This window comes from Wasmannia auropunctata, unplaced genomic scaffold (assembly GCF_000956235.1).
Source record: "Wasmannia auropunctata unplaced genomic scaffold, wasmannia.A_1.0 LD334508.1, whole genome shotgun sequence".
In the NCBI taxonomy this organism is placed as follows: domain Eukaryota; kingdom Metazoa; phylum Arthropoda; class Insecta; order Hymenoptera; family Formicidae; genus Wasmannia; species Wasmannia auropunctata.
In genome coordinates this window covers 731,809-751,859 of record NW_012028382.1, presented here as the reverse complement: position 1 = coordinate 751,859, position 20,051 = coordinate 731,809, and the positions used below count along the sequence as shown (strand labels likewise).

The 20,051-nt window shown below is 44.2% G+C and overlaps 2 protein-coding genes across 3 annotated transcripts in view; one reads left to right on the top strand and one right to left on the bottom strand.

Moving 5' to 3' along the window:
* LOC105458613 (protein dachsous) overlaps positions 1-4,840 on the top strand; it is a 67,732-nt gene extending 62,892 nt beyond the window's left edge. Inside the window, exons 16-17 of the mRNA XM_011704080.1 lie at positions 619-1,072; positions 1,208-4,840. Coding sequence (XP_011702382.1) covers positions 619-1,072; positions 1,208-3,521 — 2,768 coding nt within the window. The 3' untranslated portion in view covers positions 3,522-4,840. The remainder of the gene's footprint in view (positions 1-618; positions 1,073-1,207) is intronic.
* A 461-nt stretch (positions 4,841-5,301) lies between these two features.
* On the bottom strand, positions 5,302-14,923 carry LOC105458496 (excitatory amino acid transporter). 2 transcript variants are annotated; one of them, XM_011703840.1, is made up of 11 exons: positions 14,735-14,923; positions 12,776-12,901; positions 12,482-12,689; positions 11,568-11,610; positions 11,242-11,495; positions 10,919-11,152; positions 8,546-8,740; positions 8,287-8,421; positions 7,969-8,077; positions 7,664-7,798; positions 5,302-7,343 (listed from the first exon to the last, which is right to left on the bottom strand). In XM_011703840.1, the coding sequence occupies exons 1-10, from the start codon at positions 14,910-14,912 to the stop codon at positions 7,676-7,678; spliced, it is 1,605 nt and encodes a 534-aa protein (XP_011702142.1). In that variant the 5' UTR covers positions 14,913-14,923; the 3' UTR covers positions 5,302-7,343; positions 7,664-7,675. The 2 variants fall into 2 exon arrangements, with proteins under 2 accessions (XP_011702142.1, XP_011702141.1); XM_011703839.1 differs by having other exon boundaries at positions 7,680-7,798.
* Positions 14,924-20,051: the final 5,128 nt, after the last annotated feature.

The following is a 20,051-nucleotide window of genomic DNA, read 5'->3' as shown; positions in this document are numbered from 1 at the left end:
ACGCCACGCATCGGCCTATATCTTTCCCCTGCCTCGTGCACTTTAGGCCGCGGCTTGGCACATTAATGCCGAGTTATCCGGCGATTTGAAACGCATCGAAATGATTTTTGTATGCGCAACGCGCCATCGAGAGCCCGGATCCACGGTATACCGCGCGCGGCGCGCGATTTATATATAACTGGTTATTATTTCATACTTCCGTTCGGGCCTGATGTCAAGAAGGCTTATCCTCCTCGCTCGCCGTCCGAAAAAAGGCGTTCGTAATGTCGGCCCCGGCCGGCCGAATGGTCGAGGACGCATCCGCAACAAGAAGACACGGAGAGTATTTGAGCTCGGGCCCGCTGATCTCTCGATCTTTCTCCGGCGTCCCTGTCGAGTGGTTCCTTGTACAATGTACGACTCGATAATCGATCTCGCGGGAGAGTGCTCCTCGAGTCCCTGCCGTTCACTAATGAATCGCCGTCTCGCGTGACGTTATATGAGCTCTCTTTATAACTTTGCGTCTACAAATATCTCTTTCTCTTTACTCGCTCCAGGAATATTAAGAGAAAACACGGTACGGATTTATGTTAATGTAATTACACGCTGCGTAACGTGTCGACTTTTTTCTCATTTCAGAAGGGCAAGGCAAGCAGGAAATTCTGACGGTAAACGCCACGGACGACGACCTTTCGGAGGAGAACAGCCGAGTGCGATATTATCTGTTGCGTCCCGTGAAGGGATTTTCGGTGGATCCCGTGACCGGCGTTCTGACTGTTAATCACACGGCGATACCCAGGCCGATACTGAAGGAGATGGAACTGGCGATCGTCGCGGAGGACCATGGCAAACCCGCGGCATCGTCGGTGTGCTCGGTTGTCATACGATTCAACAGTTTGAAGAGCGCTCTACCTGGGCGGGAATACAATTTCATGGTGAAGGAAAATTTATTCAGAGGTACGACGCTGATGAAGCTTTCTGACGTGGACCTTCTGGATGGTGCCATCGTTGCGGGCGACGATAGCGGAACATTCGAGATATCCAAGGATCGGCTGATTCTCTCAAAGGTGCTTGATCGCGAGATGAGGGACAGGTAAGCGTCGATGGTTTAGATAGAAATTTAATCCTACGATTTATTACGTTAAGTCAATGTTTCTCAGCTCATTCTACTCTTGCTTTAATTTACAAAATATTTGGAAGCTCTCTAAGATCGTATTTGATTTTCTAGCTACATGCTACAATTGGGCAACAGGATCGAAAACACGACGACAGGCTTACTGATGGGAGACGAACCGATAACAGTAACAATCACCGTGGAGGATGTCAACGATAATTATCCGCATTTCCTGGAAGCGCTCTACGAGGTATCGATCAAGGAAGACGCCCCGCGGGGAACGACTATTGCCGTCCTGCACGCCAAGGACGACGACTTGACTAATACCACGGCGGCCACGCTGGTGTACGACATCACTTCAGGAAACGACGGCGGTCTCTTCCGCGTGGAGAGGACGACCGGCGCGGTCTTGGTGAACTCCACGCTTGACTGTGACCTCGAGCCCGAAATCTACAAACTCGTGGTGATGGTCTGCGACAGCGATTCGACGTTGCCTCTTTGCGCGCTCGCCAATGTTCGCGTTTTTCTGGAAGACGTGAACGACAATTCACCCAAGTTCCCGGTATCCGAGTATCTCGAGTTCGTCGGTGAGAACGAGCCGATCGGCACGACTGTCTTCTCCGCGCGTGCCTCGGATCTGGATCGCGGCATCTTCGGATCGTTGAACTATTCCATCGTTTCCGCCGCCAGCGGATTCTCCGACATCGACGACAGTTGGAAGCTGTTCGCGGTCGACGAATCGGGTACCGTCATCACTCGCGCCGTGTTCGATTATGAGCAACGGAATCGGTACGCTTTCACGTTGCGTGCCACGGACGCGGGCGGCCGTACCGCTGCGGTGCGCGTCAGGGTGGAGATTGACTCGAAGGACGAATTCTTTCCACAGTTCACCGAGAGGATGTACCGATTCAGAATAAGAAACAGTGCTCAAATGTTGCCTGGCACAGTAATCGGTCACGTGACGGCGACCGATCGCGACAAAGGACCCGATGGCCGGGTCGTATATCAGTTAACATCCCAACATCCTTATTTCAAATTGAATCGCACGACCGGCGCGTTAATCGTGAAGCAGAAATTGATGCACATCGACATGGACGAGTCGTCCAGATTGGTAGTCAGCGCGAGTTCCGGTAGACAGGGCTCTCTGTCCAACATGACGGTAGTTGAAATTACGCTGATAGATGACAGCGAGCTGAACGGAGCTAGAGGAGCTACCGCTCTGGCAACGCCGACGGACGTCGGTTCGAATATGGCCGTGGCTACCTCAGGCGGCTTGGCCGATTGGGTCCTGGGTCTGTTGATCGCTCTCCTTCTTCTCATTCTCGCGTTTGGTGCCATCTTTCTCTACCTTCACATTCGTAATCGCCGTCACAAGAAACCCGGCACGAAGCCAGGTCTGAACGGCGAGAGCAACGCTACCGCGTCAAACAGTTACGTGGACCCGAGCGCGTTTGACACGATCCCGATCAGAAGTGTGACCGGAGTCGGGGCAAGCGGAAACGGCAGTTCCGCAAGTGCCGGGGGAGCGGGCGGCGCGTCCTGCCAATTTGCGCCTCCGAAGTACGACGAAATACCTCCTTATGGAACGTCCAGTCAATCCGGACAACAGCAAGCTACCTCCGAACTTTCCGGAAGCGACCAGTCGGGTTCTTCCGGCAGAGGCTCCGCCGAGGACGACGGGGACGACGAGGAGATCAGGATGATCAATGAGGGACAACAGACCGGCGATTCCGCGAGCGACCTTTCAGTTCACAATACTCAGGAATACTTAGCTAGACTGGGCATCGTGGATCCTCCAGCCGGTACACCTAGGAGGCCTCCCGAAGCTCTGCCTCTGGACAGTTTGCATCTGTTTGAGGACGAGGCGAGCACCGAGGCAGACATAGCGACGTTGATTTACGGCAAGATCGGGGAGTCTACACGACCCACTTCTGGTCTGGAAGTCCCAGGTGGACCGTCGATGAATGGCTCCCTGAGCTCCATCGTGCACAGCGAGGAGGAGCTCACTGGCTCGTACAATTGGGACTATCTATTAGACTGGGGACCTCAGTATCAACCGCTAGCTCATGTATTCAGCGAGATTGCTAGGTTAAAGGATGATGCCGCCAGTGTTCAAAGCGGAAACTCCGGCAGCAGCGGCAAGACCAAGTCTGTACATAAAGCGCCACCGCCGCCGTTGCTCACGTCCGTCGCTCCGAGGTCATTGGCGGCGCCGGCGCTGGCGAGAGGAATTCTACCAAGGTCGCCGATCAGTCACGATGCCTCCACCTTCCCCTCCGCCGCGCTGAGTCCGAGTTTCTCTCCCTCATTGTCACCCCTGGCTACGAGAAGTCCCAGCATCAGCCCCCTCGTGCCACCCGCCACCCAGAGATCCAGTCAAAGTGCCAACCGAGGGATTCCCGTCGCTGATGCCGAGCTGAGGATCTGAGGATACTCTGGTTTTAATCCGGCGTATATACTTTGCGTAAATTCTAGTATTAATCTAGTGATGACTCGCCGGGAAAGCGACATCGGACGATGTGGTGCCTCGTGTAACGCGAATAATATTCCTGTTAATATGCGTTGTTAAATGCGATTGATTAATGGATATATATGTATATTGCTCTCTCAGACTGTGCGAACAACGTGATTCGCGGGTATGGTGTTAACGAGTGATTTTTAATTTAGTAATTTCAATTTGATCGGCCATCGGTAGAAATCGTGACCGAATCGTTCTCCCCGTCACGCGCAAGCGCTACCTTCCCGCGATTAATTGTTACTTATTAATTAATTAACAAAATATAAACTCTGTAGGTAGTTTCGATTCATCGCGAGAAGCGATACGAGTGAGACAGAAAGCGAGAAAGTGGCGATTGCGCCTTGACAACTCCGTATCTACTATATGCGGATGTTCTTCGTTTCGATCGATAGCTAACTGAAAACAAGTACTTTCTGAACGGAATGTTGTAAATATCCGCCGGCTGCAACGGCGCTTAGTCATAGTAGCATTGTAAATAATGATCTACGAGAATAACGATATTATCATAATCAAAAAGATAGACTGTCGATTTACGTAAACCGGAAACCGGATGATCGCGCCATGTTCATCGAGCCCCTCCGCGTGAATGTGTATAGTAATCTAATTTTATAATCGAATCGATTGATACCTACGACGAACATGGCGATATCATCCGAATTGAAAACACGCTGCCACGAGCGAACTGATCACACACTGGATTTCGTGGCAACGCATCTCCATATATAAAAGCGTCAATATATCACTTCGTTGATTAATTGTTATTTCGTCCCTGTCCCCCGAGCGCGATCTCGATGTAACGGGGGATGGAATCTCAGCCCGATACATATATACATACGCACTGAATATATATATAAATGTCATATTTTGTATAAATTGTTCTCTGTACAAAGACTCTTCCGAGCTGAGGGCCTTACTGTGACGTGGGCCTTAAATAAATGAATTTTTTAGGAGGTCGCGTTATTTTTCTATCATATTCCGACACTCATTTCGCTTGAATAATTACTAATTTTGATTTGTCACTTAAAATAGATTATCCAACAGGAAATCAGAAAGAGGGAAACTGACAGGGATCGCTAATGAAGAAAACCACATGTTTCCACGTATAAATCTGCTTTTTGTTATACAACACGTTGAGCCTTACAAGTATACACGTATTCTTCGGATTATTTTGATAAGTTTATTCCATGTTTCCTCCGCTCGTTTTACTCCCGTAGCTACTACATAGGATTCCATTTTCTTAATGCTTGAGCATAAAACGTGCTGAGTAACAGGAGCACCCGGTATATCACTTGAAAGAATATTTTAAGTAAAATAAAAAAAATGTTAATTAACAAAATTAACGTATTGTCATAATTAAATTAAGAAAAATAATTTATTAATTATAATTAGCAAGCTTTTCGACTTTTCATCGTAAATGGTTTCAATCTAAGTTTCTAATTTCTCTCTAATTTATTTTAGTCATCCATTTTAATGCCATTTCGATGTTTTATGGCAAAATATGAATAACCATTTACAATTTATAATCTCTAAATATTTTTATTAATGCTTGCTTTGAATATTCAAATTTAAAAGAATTTAATTTTGTATTTACTTTTTAGTTAATACATTTTTAACAATAGAAATTTATTTTCACTATAAATGCGCGCATGAAATGATATATTTATTTCGAAGAAATTAACTTCCAAAAGAATTTGAATAATGCATTGCAATTTATATGGATGAGTAAACGTAAATAATTGCTAAAAAATATTAATACTATGTACTCGAACAGTTTGTACATTTAAACAGTCTCTACGATGAAACACGTATCGACCTACCTATCTAGTGCCTAGTATTAGCGAAACCATATAGGAATCGTTTACCATCATTACGTCTAGCAAAATGGTATTATCATATTGTATATTCCAGTCTTGTTGGCGCTCGACAACGAGCTGCGCTATTTAAATATTCCGTTCTCTTTGTCATTCATAGAAGAATTAGTATGATCTTCCACGTACGATCGAAAAACACGAACTTGTTTATTCTAAGCTACGGTCTGGACAACATCATATTGGAAGGTATGTTATTTCTACGGCAGGGAGCACTAATCGAAGAAGAGTGCAACGAGATAGAATCTTGGACGTCCGTATAATTGTAATCAATAAAAATCAACGTTATTAAACGTTTCAAATGCCTTTTTGTTCCCATGTGAAAGAGAAATTTCTTTTGAAAATTTGAGATAGCTCTCTGAAACGGTATATAAAGCGTTATCTCCGATTTTAACAGAATACACGTCCAGAGGTTTCACACTTCTGTCTCGACAAGCACTCTCTCGCAAAAACACTCGTCTTTCAAAAGCAGAACACATAGGAAGGTTCTATACACCAGTTTTCCGTCAATTAATGGTCCGATAGTTAGATATGACTTTAAAATCTATTTCAAGTACTACCCGCTTGTAAGTCTTCTTTTGCTGTATCTTCAGCGTGGAGTCTTGTATCAATCTCCGCTGAATACGTATGTTGTTGCCGTATAAATTTTTTTTTTTTCAATTTTTTCCTGCCTTGATTCGGATTATGATCAGTGACGTAATCGACACGCGCGATACGCGAAGCGAGCGGTCTTTAAAATGTAGCCTAAAACTGTATCCCCAGTAATAACATTGTAGGGCAATTAAAACGTATTCTATTCGTTCTATTTTATTCTAGATATGTGTAAGTATGCACATAGCTACCTAACAGTTATCACATCAAGCTCCCTCGTCCCGCAAACATCGTAAAAAATTTCTTTATTTCCGATAGAAAGCTATATATTTTCGTCACTGATGACAGTCATGCTCATTGTCAATCCTCGGAATTCGGAGCTAGGTGTTCTAAGTCACATCGAGAAGCGTCAGGTATTGGAACTGGCATCTTACACGCGCGATACTTGTGTATGAACGTTCGCGCGACAATAAGACAGATCGAAAAAGAACAAACTGAGGCGAGACATTTTACTTTCATCGCGCCTGCCTGGTTTGGCGCATCGAAATAAGGCACCACATTCGACGCTGTTTATATGATCGATCGTAGAAACAATTCTTGACGGAGATGTCGATCGAGTCCATCATCTCCAGGATTCGCGCTAGGGGTGAGTCTTTTAATCTACGATCGTCATCTATCGTTTATTCGAATGTGAGTCGGTCAATCGGATTAACGTCTTTACTAATCCAGCCTGATCCCTGTGGAGGTCGTTGAACGACTTATGTCCCGACTTTTTTGCCTATACAACATCGATTTGCCTATACAACAACGCGTAATTATTAATTATAACGATTGACAAAATGCGTTACCCTCGAGTCTTTGGAAGCCTCGATCGTATAGTTTTCAGAATACGTATATCCGGTATATCAATTTTTATTGCTCTGTGCCTGCATCACACGTAACACGTACCCCGTTCTTATTGACTGCTTAATATCTTCGTGTCTTCAGTGGCGATCGCATTTTCCGCAAGAGCGTCTGTCTTGCCGGTGTAAAATTTCTTGCGGAAGATTCCGAAGTCCGTTACGAACTTCGAGAATTATTTAAAGCAATGAGAAGCAGAGGAACTAAACACGCGCCTTCGACGCAAAATATTCTTTTTGATCCTCGTTGAACAATTCAAACAGATGACAGAGTCGATTTATTTGCTTCTGCGACGCTAAATTATTTCGCAGGGCTGACCGTTAGTCAAACGGTCTCTTCCGTCACACTTCTCGACATGCGCAATATCCCGAAGCTGAAAGAAAAGAAGGAAATTTTGAAGAATGCTCTCGCCGTACAACTTGAGGACTTGACAGGAAAAAATGCGCACACATTGCTACTTGCTCAAGATTACTCTTAATGAGGAGGGGGGGATTTAATGCGCGCGAAATGCATATGAAATGTATGAATTTTATGCTGCATGAAGCTTAGCTGATTTTGATGATCTTAATTTTTTTTCCCGTCAAGTCCCCATTTGCTAATCCAGCAGACAAATCAGCGATTCGCGAAGCGATGCCATTAATGAATCGTCATGATTTTTTGTAATGATCGTACAAAGTGATAGCCTAGCCCTACCAACAAGCTTGTTTACTTGGCGATCCCCGTTATCCGCGCGTCGTCTTGCATCTCGACAACGACGGTGTCAGGATCAGGTACCCTGTTGGCGGTAAGACATCCATTGGCGATAGTGGTTGGTAGTACAGTCTCAGACTAAAATTAGATTATCGCGCGTTATGCAATGGTATACGCCTACGTGAAAATAAAAAGTCATTTTACATACAGGAGCAAATGAGATGAATTATCGAGTAGACATTAAACACACTTTTCTAATTTCCGCATGTAGTTTTAATTATAAAGCGATTTAATTTGTGTATTTATACTTGGTAGGCTGCTGCGTCCAATGCCATCAGTTCCTTTTTCGACAGCTGCTCGACAACTGCAGCGGCGTAACAATCTCCCAGCATATTATTGGTGGTCCTTATCCGATCCCTAATCGACATAGAATTACATCCGTACTTAACAAGTAATTTTTTAATGTTTTGTCGATTATAAAGAATTTTCAAAAAATTTATATATAGGTATATTTTTTCTGCTATAATTCTCAGAAACAAAATTTAGCGTAAAAATACACTTATGGCACTTCGTGGCATATCGTGATAGGATATTATGAGCGAAAGAATATCTTGTCTAATACTTACACAAACCAGTCAATCGCGAATAAGAGAGAAACGTCATTAACAGGAGCGTCAATGGCGCTTAGGACGACCAACAGCAGGACGAGCGCAGCGCTTGGTACCGAGGCCGATGAGACGGAAGCAGCAGTGGACGTCAAGCTTTGCAAAACGAGACGACGATAAAAGTAATGGGAAATACAGGCGAATACGTGATTGAACAAAATTTTCCGCGAGTTTGATTCGATAAAGGAGCTTGCTGCAGGAAGACGGGGGAGACACTTACATCACGGTGATAATCTCCCCGAAGCCCAGGAAGATGCCGTTCATCTGGGCGATGAATATACTGGCGACGGCGACGAAGAGCGCGGTGCCATCCATGTTGATGTTGCAGCCGATCGGCAGGACGAATCTGGTGACTCTGGGGTCGACTCTGAGCTTCTCGGTCATCAGACGAAAAGTCACAGGAAGTGCGGCAGCCCTGTACAAAACTGCGTTAGCAAAAATCGGGCAAAACACATTTCCGTTGAATAGTAGAAAGATTCGCTCCACGTCGCCTGTCACTGCCAGTCATTGTGGTCATTCTGGCGTAAACTTACGGGACAGATATGTAACGGCGGTTTGTTTACCGGATAGTTTCTCAGAGACGTAACCGAGACCAAGGCTTAAATTGAAACAGAACGGATATTATAATGGGGGAGGGGGGGTGGGGGTGGGGAGAGTCGCAGAGAATTCGATACGAACGAGGGAAGAATACTCTCGGAATTAACATCGACGCATTATTAACTGCGGATAGTAGAAAGAGTGCCAGAACAACTGCCAGAATGACCGTGACAACAACCTGAAAATCAACCGGGCTTATTAGCTTAGATGACAAATTCCGCCAGGATATCCGCCAGACCGCGTCAGCCCGCTCTTGGTTCCTACAACAGACAAATCGTACGTATCTCCATGTTGCGGCCATCAATTACTTACCAAGCGCTACCCTCAGAGTCAACCACCTGCAAAAGGCCGCGTGCAGTGCGTGTTCTAATACATCATCATGATATTCATACAGTCTCTGTTCAGTTACACTGAGAACAGTTTCTCAGTCAGTCACAGTGTACGCACAGTTGTGTACGCTCTCTTCTGGAAACAGTTAATCCACAGAGAAAACAGATTGAGTTAGATACAACTGTATAAGAACCTAGCTGGATCGTAAACAATATTGAGCACTGCTAAAAGTAATAATACCAGGTGGGAAAGGAAGGGACGGGGTAGGGGGAGGGAGGGCGTGGCAGTGATCGGGAAATGTGGGAAATAACGGAGAATAATTGGGACGGAAAATTTATTTTCGTATGTATTAGACCCATGTGTGTGTGTGCGTATGTGTGTGTGTGGACTTGAAAGAAAGAAAGGAAGGATTTCAGAGGTGCGAACTGAATTTAATTCGTAAGTGCGAACTGAAAAAATGATCGTTGCTTTGCGTGACTCTCAAAAATGAATTATTCAAGAGAAACAAATAATCGCACGTTGTTTCAGGAGTACAGCCGGTCATCGACGTCCTCGTCGTACCTGCAAGAGCGAGCTCGGCACAAGCAACCAATATTTTTTCAGTTCCGCCATAATCCATTGTTAAAAAACGACTTAAGATTAATCGTATGGTTTGGCGTGGAGGTCTCCTTCGGCTCGGCTTCTTCTTCCCCTTTCTCGCCGTCGCGAGGGAAGAGTTCGAAGATACCGATTGTGGGAATCCTTAGAAAACTTCCACGCCGCGAATCAGTCCAGGTAACACGGAGTCAGCAGATTGCCGGTTTGAGCAAGCATCGTTGCCCAGTAGTTTTCATTTTTCGCGATAACACAGCCGTATTAAAAAAGCCACCCTGTAATTTCTCATTCGTGGCATTTTTTTTTTTTTTTGCGCGCGACGACGAAATTCCGTTTGCATTACCGTAACAATTTGGCTATGAGCTTTCGGAAGTTCGTATAGCTCGGTGGGAAACCGGGGATATCAGCATTCTAAGTGCTACTCGGAACTGCATACCTCTTTCCCTCTTTTTCTCTTTCTCATGTGGCATGGCGAGCTCTCCTCGCAAGCAAACATTAAAAGAGATTGTCATATATGGAGGAAAGACCAACGGGATAATTCGGGAATTGGCCAGCTCTTCCACAACGTTTGTTTTTTTTTTTTTTGTATAGAAACTAAGCAAGAGGATTATATGAAGCAATTTTCGCGGAAAGTTGTATGTAAAGCTGGCTTAAATGATTTGGAAAGGGATATCGGGATTGTGGCCTCGCAAAGCCTCCACACAGCTGGCTGAAACATATTGTCTCCATCAATCGATTCGATCAATACACGTCTTTCATCGCCACGTATCACTCATTGTCTACTTCGTTTTAACGGCGTCAAAATGTTTTGAAATTAATTACTTGCACTATCGCGCGACAGACCAGCTCCATTTCGCGTTAAGTATAGAAAGGTCCGCGATGACAAGAAACAAAAGGACGGAAGGGAGGGGGGTACAGATGGAACGTCTGCGGGAGATGGCCGAGAGAGATGAGGATCTCGGAGACTACGAGGTCGGAAAATACGATCACAACGTCGACCGAGGCCCTGTGAGGCAGGCGAAAAAATGGATTCTCTCAAGGTCGGGCTCGGGTTCGAAGATCGACGACTCACGTTGATGCCATGGCGAAGGCGGTGAGGGTACCCTGGGCCAGGCCGGCGTAGAATTTAAAGGGGTTCTTTCTAACGAAGGCCGCATATATCAGCTGCATGATCACCAGCTGATAGAAAAAGACACCGATCGCGATCGTAACGATGAACCACGCCAGCTGCGACATCACCAGTACCAGATCGTCCACGCCGAGTATTTTACCCGCGATTACGGAGGTGATGCCGATTGGTGTCATCCTGGAAGCGAGATATTTTTTTTCATTCTGGCACACGAAGCGACAGTGAAGTGACGAAGCGTTGTTTCCAAAATTTTACGGGACACTCACCACATGACGGTCGAGACCATTCGCATGATGACCTCGAACACAGCCTTGAAGAAGTCTATGACGACTTGCCCCTTCTCACCCAGTGTACCCAGGAACGTACCAAAGACTAGGCAGAAAAAAACTATACCCAGAGTGTTCGTGCCGCTTCTGTACTGCACCACTCTCATCACTTCTTCGTCCCCCAGCACTGGCGTCGGCAATGGATCGGTGACATTTTGAAAGGGTTGCTTCTTCGGGACGTACACCGTATGCGCCTGTAACAACGTTATCTTAATATCGAGTCCACTTCACTTCGATAGACCGTAGGAATTGGGAAATATCCTTACTTGTTGGAAAGCTGCTTGAAACAAATTGTCTGGGAACATGTTCCTGCGGAAAACATTAATTTAAAATCATATTTTTTTTTTTAAAGATTACTGAATGCATTAAATAAGTCTCGATAGAATCTTCTCGTGATACATGAGATAGGGTTGTATATTTTAAAAATAACGCCTTTCCCGCGGCCTTCGTTTTATTCATAGCCCTTTTACACATTGATTAAGTCGCGGCGCAAGCTATGGCGACTTTTCAATAAAAACGGTCTTACGTTGCGTCACTGAAGCGAACAATTGTTAAATGGTTTCCGATAAAACCGAGCCGCGATATCTCGATTTTAATACAACATCGGAGGATCGTGCCTGGGCAATCGCGCGATTTTTAAACGCGAGTTTTTGAGCGCGCCTCGCGTGAATAAAATACGCACGATCGATGAACTATTTTCGTCCGGACGAGTAGTATCTGCGATCACGATGAATTTCGTTTAGCGGAGTTTGTGAAATGCCACGACCTTAATCCGACTTAGATAACTGTGTTTCCCGCAATGATTCAGCGACGCGGCGGTAAAGGGGAATATCACGCGGATCGATATTATTTCAATGTCGCGTTATCATCATGCACACATTTCTGAAAGTTTTCGCAGTGGAGAACCGCAGCGGAAGCGCTCGACCTAATTTTGTTGGCGATTCGCGGAAATATAGTCGACAATTATCAGCCGTGCGAGAAACGCCTGAAATGCAATTCAAAAGCAAACGCACAGATCGAAACTGATTAACATTATTTTTCCATCGTTTTATATACATTGACCTTCACACTCGATTACCTTCACATTTTCAATAGGAAAACTTGCAAGTGTGTCTATGTACATTATTGATATTGACAGAATCGATATCGGGCGATGAGAGATATCGCGGACATAATTTACCTTCCCAGGTCGAGCAGACTGTCTAATATGTTAACGGCTCTCGCGTGAGTCGAGGGCCCGATCGATTCCCTGATGCCGGGATTACCGGGATGAATAACGAGGACCAGGGCTACGCCAAGCACAGCATTGAGCAGGGACGTCAGTATGAAGTACACCAAAGTCCGAACGGCAATCATGCCGTTCATCCTGGCGTTTAAGCTCGCTGAACCTGGTCATATAAAAAAAAAAAAATGATTAAGATTCGACGTGCGCGGTTTACCGCGTGCCCTGGGACAACCTGCGAGAAAGGCTCACCTGATATGAGGCTGGCGATTACCAGTGGTAAAATCATTAGCTTCAGCAGTCTCATGAAGAGCTCTCCCGGATAACTGATCAGCATCACCGCGTCGTCCCCGAGGTCCAGAGGACGCAAGCCAAACCCTGCGACGAGATATTATCAGACTGATCCGCGATTCTGCGTCACGACAACTTTACTTTCTCATTCGCTCGTGTAAAACTCCTAAGAACTTCTTACGGGACGCTTGTCCTTGAACTATATTTAAATTTATTACGGTCAATTGGCTTATTATTCGATATCGCGAAGAAAGAGGTCGTCGCGAAAAGGTGAAGGTTTGAATAATTTCATTTCTACCGGATGATTATAAAGATTAGTCGCATAAGCTATCTCTCTACGCCCTCGTAAAGGCTGCAACGCGTAAAGCATATACATACGTTCTTTGCAAATGAATCATTCATTGCGACGGAATAATGGATGGATAATGGATTGCTGCTTCAATATTTGTAAAAAGAGAAGAAAATAAAACGGTAGAAATTGACGACGTTAGAGACTGACGTGTAACCTTGAATCTCTCATCTACGAAGGAAGGATATGAATGAAAGCTTTGATTTAGACTGATCTATCGAGCGGCATCATATAAATTATTACCATGCCATCAACGTTTCTACTTATAGCCAAAGTATCTACGGACGTTGTACGTTCGCTCATAGCGTAGCGAATCAATGGGAAATGGAATTTTGTGTAGATATTAACACTCTTGAACATTGATTGTTCTATTAATACTGTTGCTAATCGTGAAATTTATTCCTGTGTCTTTACGTCAAATTTGCAGATTTGTTGAATTATTCAACAATTTGACAAAACGCTTTTCGTGTTACATTTCAGTTATGCAATTAAATGAAATTATTCCATTTTCTCTGCCGTTATATACACAGCGTGAACTAATAAAATCGATTCTCACTTAATTAAATACGATTCAACATATATAACATTCGCGGGTAAAATCAAATGATATATTCACGGCTAAATATTTACACATAATCGATTTAGACGTACCGTGTTATAATCATGAAAATATAGGCTCTATCATGTTGGCTCCAAGAGCGATCAATTCAATGTGAAATTTTTTTAAGGAAACCCTACGTTTTCTCGTTAAGCACCTTTTAACGAGATGAAAGGTGCTGCTTATTTTTACGTAATCGGAATAATAATTTCGAACTGGGTCGTTCGAGGTATACGTGTAAAATCGATCCATGTGAAAGCTCTCACTATTGTAAGCATAAAACGTATTATGCTACTGCTCACGTATGATTTCTATGAACGTTTGACACGTTGCAGACATTCTTTATTATCATGTGCGTTGTTTTTATTACGGAAAAAAATCTTGCGTACGTTTGTCAAGAGGATTAATTTATTCAATTAATATTTACACGAATCGTTATGCAAGACCTTGTACGAGCGCAAAAAGTGATATTAAAAAAGAGTAATCGTTGATGTAACAGAAGAAAAATTGCCGACTGAAGAATTGCTATTGTGCTGAACTAGATTAAAATCTAAATAATATGAAGTTAGTTGCTTATAGAACTGCAAAAGAGATTACGCGTATGATAACTATCGCAAATGGCGGTCATAATTCACAGCTGACACGTAAAGAAATGAAAAATTGAAACGCGACTGACGATTCGTGCGGTACGAACGTTTCGTATATAGCACAAGATATTATCTTCCATTTAATTTCTGCTTGAATCATTGTGTCTTTCAACATCACGCAAACAATAATCAACTGTACGACATAATTAAAAATAATTTATTCCGAAGTTCTCTCTTTTATTTTTAATGCAGCAAAGTCACGCTTCTTCAAAAAGAATATTCTAAGATTCGAAGATTTTTTGCGATTTCTCCAAATTGAACTTATCGTGTTATTTATCGTAAAATTTCATGATAAGAAGGAATAAGTAAACATTTTCGTCGCTCACCGAGAATTATGCCGAAGAGCACGCCGGACAGGGTGACCAAGAGCAGCAGGTTCTCTCGCATCCATTTCCTGGTGTCTTCGGCGGTCACCTTGCGGGGACCCTGAGAGGCCGAGACGTCCTGCCCGCCCATCTTGGCGAACAGATATTCGGAGAATCGGGCAGAGGACTTTTCTTCCATCTCACTGGGCCGCCAGCAAGCGGCGCACCAGGGGCCGGTGCTGGTCGCGTACGAACAGGTCGATCCTCCCGCCGATCTCCCCAAACTCCCTTCTCGCGATCTCTCGCGGCTAACGGCGGGGCCCCTGCAGCACCACGACGACGACGGGTTGCCGTTTTGGGGGTGTTTCGGTAAATCCGTGCGGAAGGACCAATCACTCGCGCCTACCAGACGTCGTAGTAGCCTGGCGGCCTGGCGAATGCCTACTAATTCGATCGTGGTACCGGGATGGGATCGGACTGTCTTCCTTAGGACGCTGATAATAACAATCGGTGACTCCGATGGGGCTCGCGAGACCGTCTAATCTCCACCCGGACTCGTCTTGTGTGACTTCTCTGTATATGCGTAGTACCCTCTAGGACGAGTGTGCGAGATTACCGAAACGACCCTTGCGCTCCAATATATGCGTATCCTTCTCTCTCTTTCTCTCTCTCTCTTTCTCTCTCTAATCGTAAACAAGAAGGAACTTCAATCTGCAAGATACTTGCCACGAAATTGCTCAAATAGCTCCTTTTCTCGAGAAATGTTCGTACTGTTGCACAAAGTCAGTTACCCAAGAGAGCTGTTGGCAGCCGTTTCTTCAAGTAATGACGATACCATCCGTCTTCTTCCAACTAGCGCACTTCACCTGGGTGAAGCTAAATCGAAGCTCGGGAGAGAAACAAGAGGAATCGATGCGCTCGTACAGCGACGATAGCGAAGTCGAAGACGACGAAGATTCAATGGACTGTTCTGATCAGTATTGCCGATGTAACTGAGCGTGCGCGTGGACTTACGACACGTTGCTCGCAAAGGATGAGCCCCGACTGCCTGGTTACCGGCGGACGTTGCCGTATTGATTTGCCAGGATTTCGCCGTACCCCCAAGCGTTCCCCGTTCTCCCGCCCGGCGACGACAGCGTAACGCCTGCGCGAGCTCCGGTGGTTAAGTCGGTCGCTAAAACGTGGACACGCACTACCCCCTGATGCTGTTGCTGCGCGATGGGTGCATCGCGGAGAGACGAGAGAGACGCGCGCGAGACGTAGGGTAGGGGGGAAGATCGAGTGATGACAAGGGGGTTGGGGATATGAGCCTTGACACGCGAGAGTAGCGAGGACGAGGGGAGAGAGCGAGGAGGATGCGGCCGAAGGGCAGCGAAAACTTCGTCGGAGTTGCGAAATGTATCATCTGTTTCTTAGACAACTACAAGACGCTGCTCTTACGTATCAACGACGTAATTCGTTTCTGCGTCGCCGCGAACCCTCGACTACCCCTCGGGCGAGGGCGAACGTCGCAAAATCGAAACTCGCTAAATGATACTGCGCAATTCCAAATCTAGAAATATCAATCGTTCGACCTTAAAAACGGTAATCCTTTTTTATGGAGACTGCTAAATGCATTTTTGCACAAGGATGTTATACGTACGTCAGCGGTAGCTGTGGGATGATGCTCATCACGAATGCATATGTAGCTCATCAATATGCTTATTTTAAGAACGGGTTAATCCAGTTTATTTTAAACGCTCACCGTCGACACGAATCGAATAAAAGCAATTGCACATCCTGCAGCCGCAGGATGGAACAGACGAAAATAAATATTACCGTTTACTTATATTTTTATCTATTTTTTCGTTTATCTTTAGTTTCTCCAAAATGTATAATTCCAACAGTTTCACAGCTTATTATGAGATAAAAACTATTTTCAAGGAAATAAAAGGAAAGATGGAAAAATAGTTTTATATAAAAAAATGTATATCTTATAATTTGAGTAATATAAAAAAATATATCTATAATTAAAAAGAAAATATGTATCATGCCTTTGCTTTAACGGAGAATGGCGAGTTGGATAACTGTCTGATCGAACGTGGGTAACTACTACCTTCGTCTGATCGCGACGATAGTTACTACTGGTGGAGTCTTGCAAAGAGCGGAAACAATTTCTGGGTACAATGAAAGATGGAAGCACGGCATCTGAACGATAATCTATTCATTTCATGGTGATCAGAAAATTTATAATTTTTGATTTACTGACTGTATAATTAATTAAAGGAATGACAAGAGATAAAATTACTTTACATTAAATAACATATTGCGCTAATAAAATTGACAAATGAAGAAAGCAGAACGAGATTGACTCGCTAAATCTGGGAAACTCAATACAGCGGAAATATCAATTTTATTTTACCTCCAATAGCGTATCACTTTTGTAGAATAATCACGTTATGTCGCTGTCGGCTGCACTCACTTCGTGGAAAATTTGAAAAGCGGCAACGAGGTCCCAATTGACCGGCCGTTCAAGCGTATAATAAAAGGTGTGTAACACCGTGCAGAATACATTAACGATATTATTGACGAAGTACAACCAGTTATTCATTAGCTTATTGAAGCGAATAAAAATTATGTAATTATCCTCATCACTCTATTGCGGCAGTCCGAATGGACAATTTTGCAAACAATGATATTTATTAAGCACGAATCGTTGTTAAGTTACGAACTGCTTGACGCAATCAGAACAGATATATTCTAACATACATTAATAATTAAATTTTATCGATTTAACAAAACGTACTTAACAAAGCAATCTTGGGCGCTCGCGTTAATGTCCTCTAATACCTTCTACTTTTTTTTTCACCAACGGCGAGACCAGCGATAAAAAAAGTGATCTCTCAGAGACGATTACGCTTCGTTCGAACATAAGTCAAAATTCCTACGTCACATCCTGCTGACAAATACTCTTCGAAACGTGTGAATTAAGTAACACCCATCAACAAAGAGCTCCGGTATTTTGTGAAACAGGCCATCCTGTTGAATAATAGACGATTAGGTTCCTCGCAATCCGAGTCTGCAAAATGTTACGAGAGTCAGGTCTCATCCGCCACGTAAATAATCCAGGAGCACGTGGACACGACACGGGACACCAAGCGTGTAACAGGCAAACGTCTATACTTACCGATATATATAGCAGAATGTGTTTCGCATCGCTCTTCCGTAAATCCTAAAACTCGCTGACCAAGACGCCGTATGCGCACTCTGATATCGAAAGGGGATTGAGATTCACCCACACGAAGGAAAAACATTCCTTATCCGCGCGTATCTCACGCTTAATCCGCAAATCTGGTCGTCTAACGTGATAACAAATAGGCTTCGGTTCCGCAATACGGCAGAGTGATCCGTACGTATTAAACACGTGTTGCCGAAGAAAGCCAGGAAGGAAATTAATTCGAGAATCTCTGCAGAATTCTATTTGAATGTAATTTCATACAAATGTATTCATATTTTTTTATAAAATTGAAATAAGAATGTGTCGAGTCTTCAAAAGGTAGCATTTTGCGGACTATGTAGATGAAATTTTTTTCCTGACGCTTCTCCCTCTCCACTTCTCTCGCCCTTTTCCTTTCTCTTTCTCTCATAAAAAGAGAAATATCGTTTATATCCGCCCGGCTGCATGGCTGGTGTCTCATGTTTCATGCGGAGCAAGAACCTCATTACCAGGAAGATACCAAACGAACGCCGAAGAGATTCGATTAGATATCGGTTCAAGGATTCGGAGAGAGCTCTATGGAACGGTCAAAAGAGAGGAACAAAGATAGAGGAGAGAATTCCAATGATCAGATTGCCGGCACGTAGGAAAATACAAATCTGGGCTCTTTAAAATCGGCTTGAGGTTTACTCGCGTGTGCGTATTTGTTGATTAAACGCTCTTAAATCTTATAAAAGCCACTATCCCATCAAACATAAAATAGTACTCGAGCGAAGGAAATGGCAATCTTATAAAATATTTGATGCGTTTCGATCCCCTGCGGCACACAATGCCGATAACATCGTATTATTCTCTTTTGATCAGATGACAAAATTTTGGAGTCCGTAGAGAGAAGAGAGAGAGAGAGAGAGAGAGAGAGAGAGAGAGAAGAAAGGAAAAGGAGAGAGATTTATATTTCGTAATTATGTCATAAAAACTGAAAATATTACGGATGTAATGCATGTATAATGCATGTACAAGTGGATAAGATAAATAATTCTCTTTCCTTTTACAAAAGCACGTGCGCTTTTTCTAGATTATTCGGATGAAATATATAACGGGAATCCAATCGTAGCAACACGACAGTTAATTTATTGACGCGATTGAGTATTTAGTGTGCGTGTCGTACACGGAGTGACCATTAGCACACCGATCGGGCCGGCAATAATTAACGTTCACGTGCAAACGCGGAAGGTGATCGAGCGCTATGTAAATACACAGATTTGAGTTTACTTCCGCGTAAACTCGCGCGCGAAATCAGAACCTGTTGACGCTAATAATGGCGCAATTCCGAGGACGTTCCCGATGCTCGAGCGATTATAATTTGTTCCGACGGGCTCGTTATATGCCGTATTTCTACGGTGTAAACAGGGGTCCCATATATTCGCCGACGAGGGTCTGCAGTATATAACAAGAGTATGCTCGAGGTATCCGTCGACGATTTAGGCGGAGTGCGTCGAAACGTCGAAACAGTGTAAACAAGCGAGTATTGGGCACTTAATATTCGAGTTAATACTAGACATCTCTCTGACCGTAAAGAATCATCTTGATCGTTGAAGGGTGCGAAAACGACGTGCGAGATGTCGCGTACACGTATATATAATGACTACTTTATTGAACTTCTTTACGTTGTAATGGAAACGCGTTTCTCGCGCGATAAGAATCTACATACGAGATATTAAATTAACGCACTTAAGAGCGCTAGATTAGATATCTCTCCCTAAAATGGAGACGTATTTAATTGGCGGTTTTGTGTGTCTATACAGTTTATATTCTACAGCTGCAAACAACTATGTAAATTGCAAATACACGAACGTCCGAGGCGACACGACTGAGGCGACAAAACTTGCTGAGTGGACTTAACGATTGTATCGCTGTCGCTGTCGGTGTGGCCGGCGACCGAGGTCGCTCCGAGCTTTGGATAGTATCTCGGCGAAGCCAAGAGCTATTATACCGGCACGTAAAACCACGTCAGCCAGAGTGTCGAGTGTTCGTTCTTTCGAGGCTTCTTTCTCTTCTCTCCTTTATGACGTCCTCTATAGCGATCCTCGAGTTCTCTTCCAACATTTTCGTCTTCATCTACATCTTCTCGTGCAGATTCTT

Coding starts and splice junctions, on each gene's coding strand:
- LOC105458496 (XM_011703839.1), bottom strand. CDS start 14,912: ATGGAAGAAAAGTCCTCTGCCCGATTCTCCGAATATCTGTTCGCCAAG. Junction 11,611..12,481: donor AGTCTGCTCGACCTGGGAAG/GTAAATTATGTC, acceptor TGTTTTCCGCAG/GAACATGTTCCCAGACAATT. Junction 11,153..11,241: donor ATGGTCTCGACCGTCATGTG/GTGAGTGTCCCG, acceptor TCTCGCTTCCAG/GATGACACCAATCGGCATCA.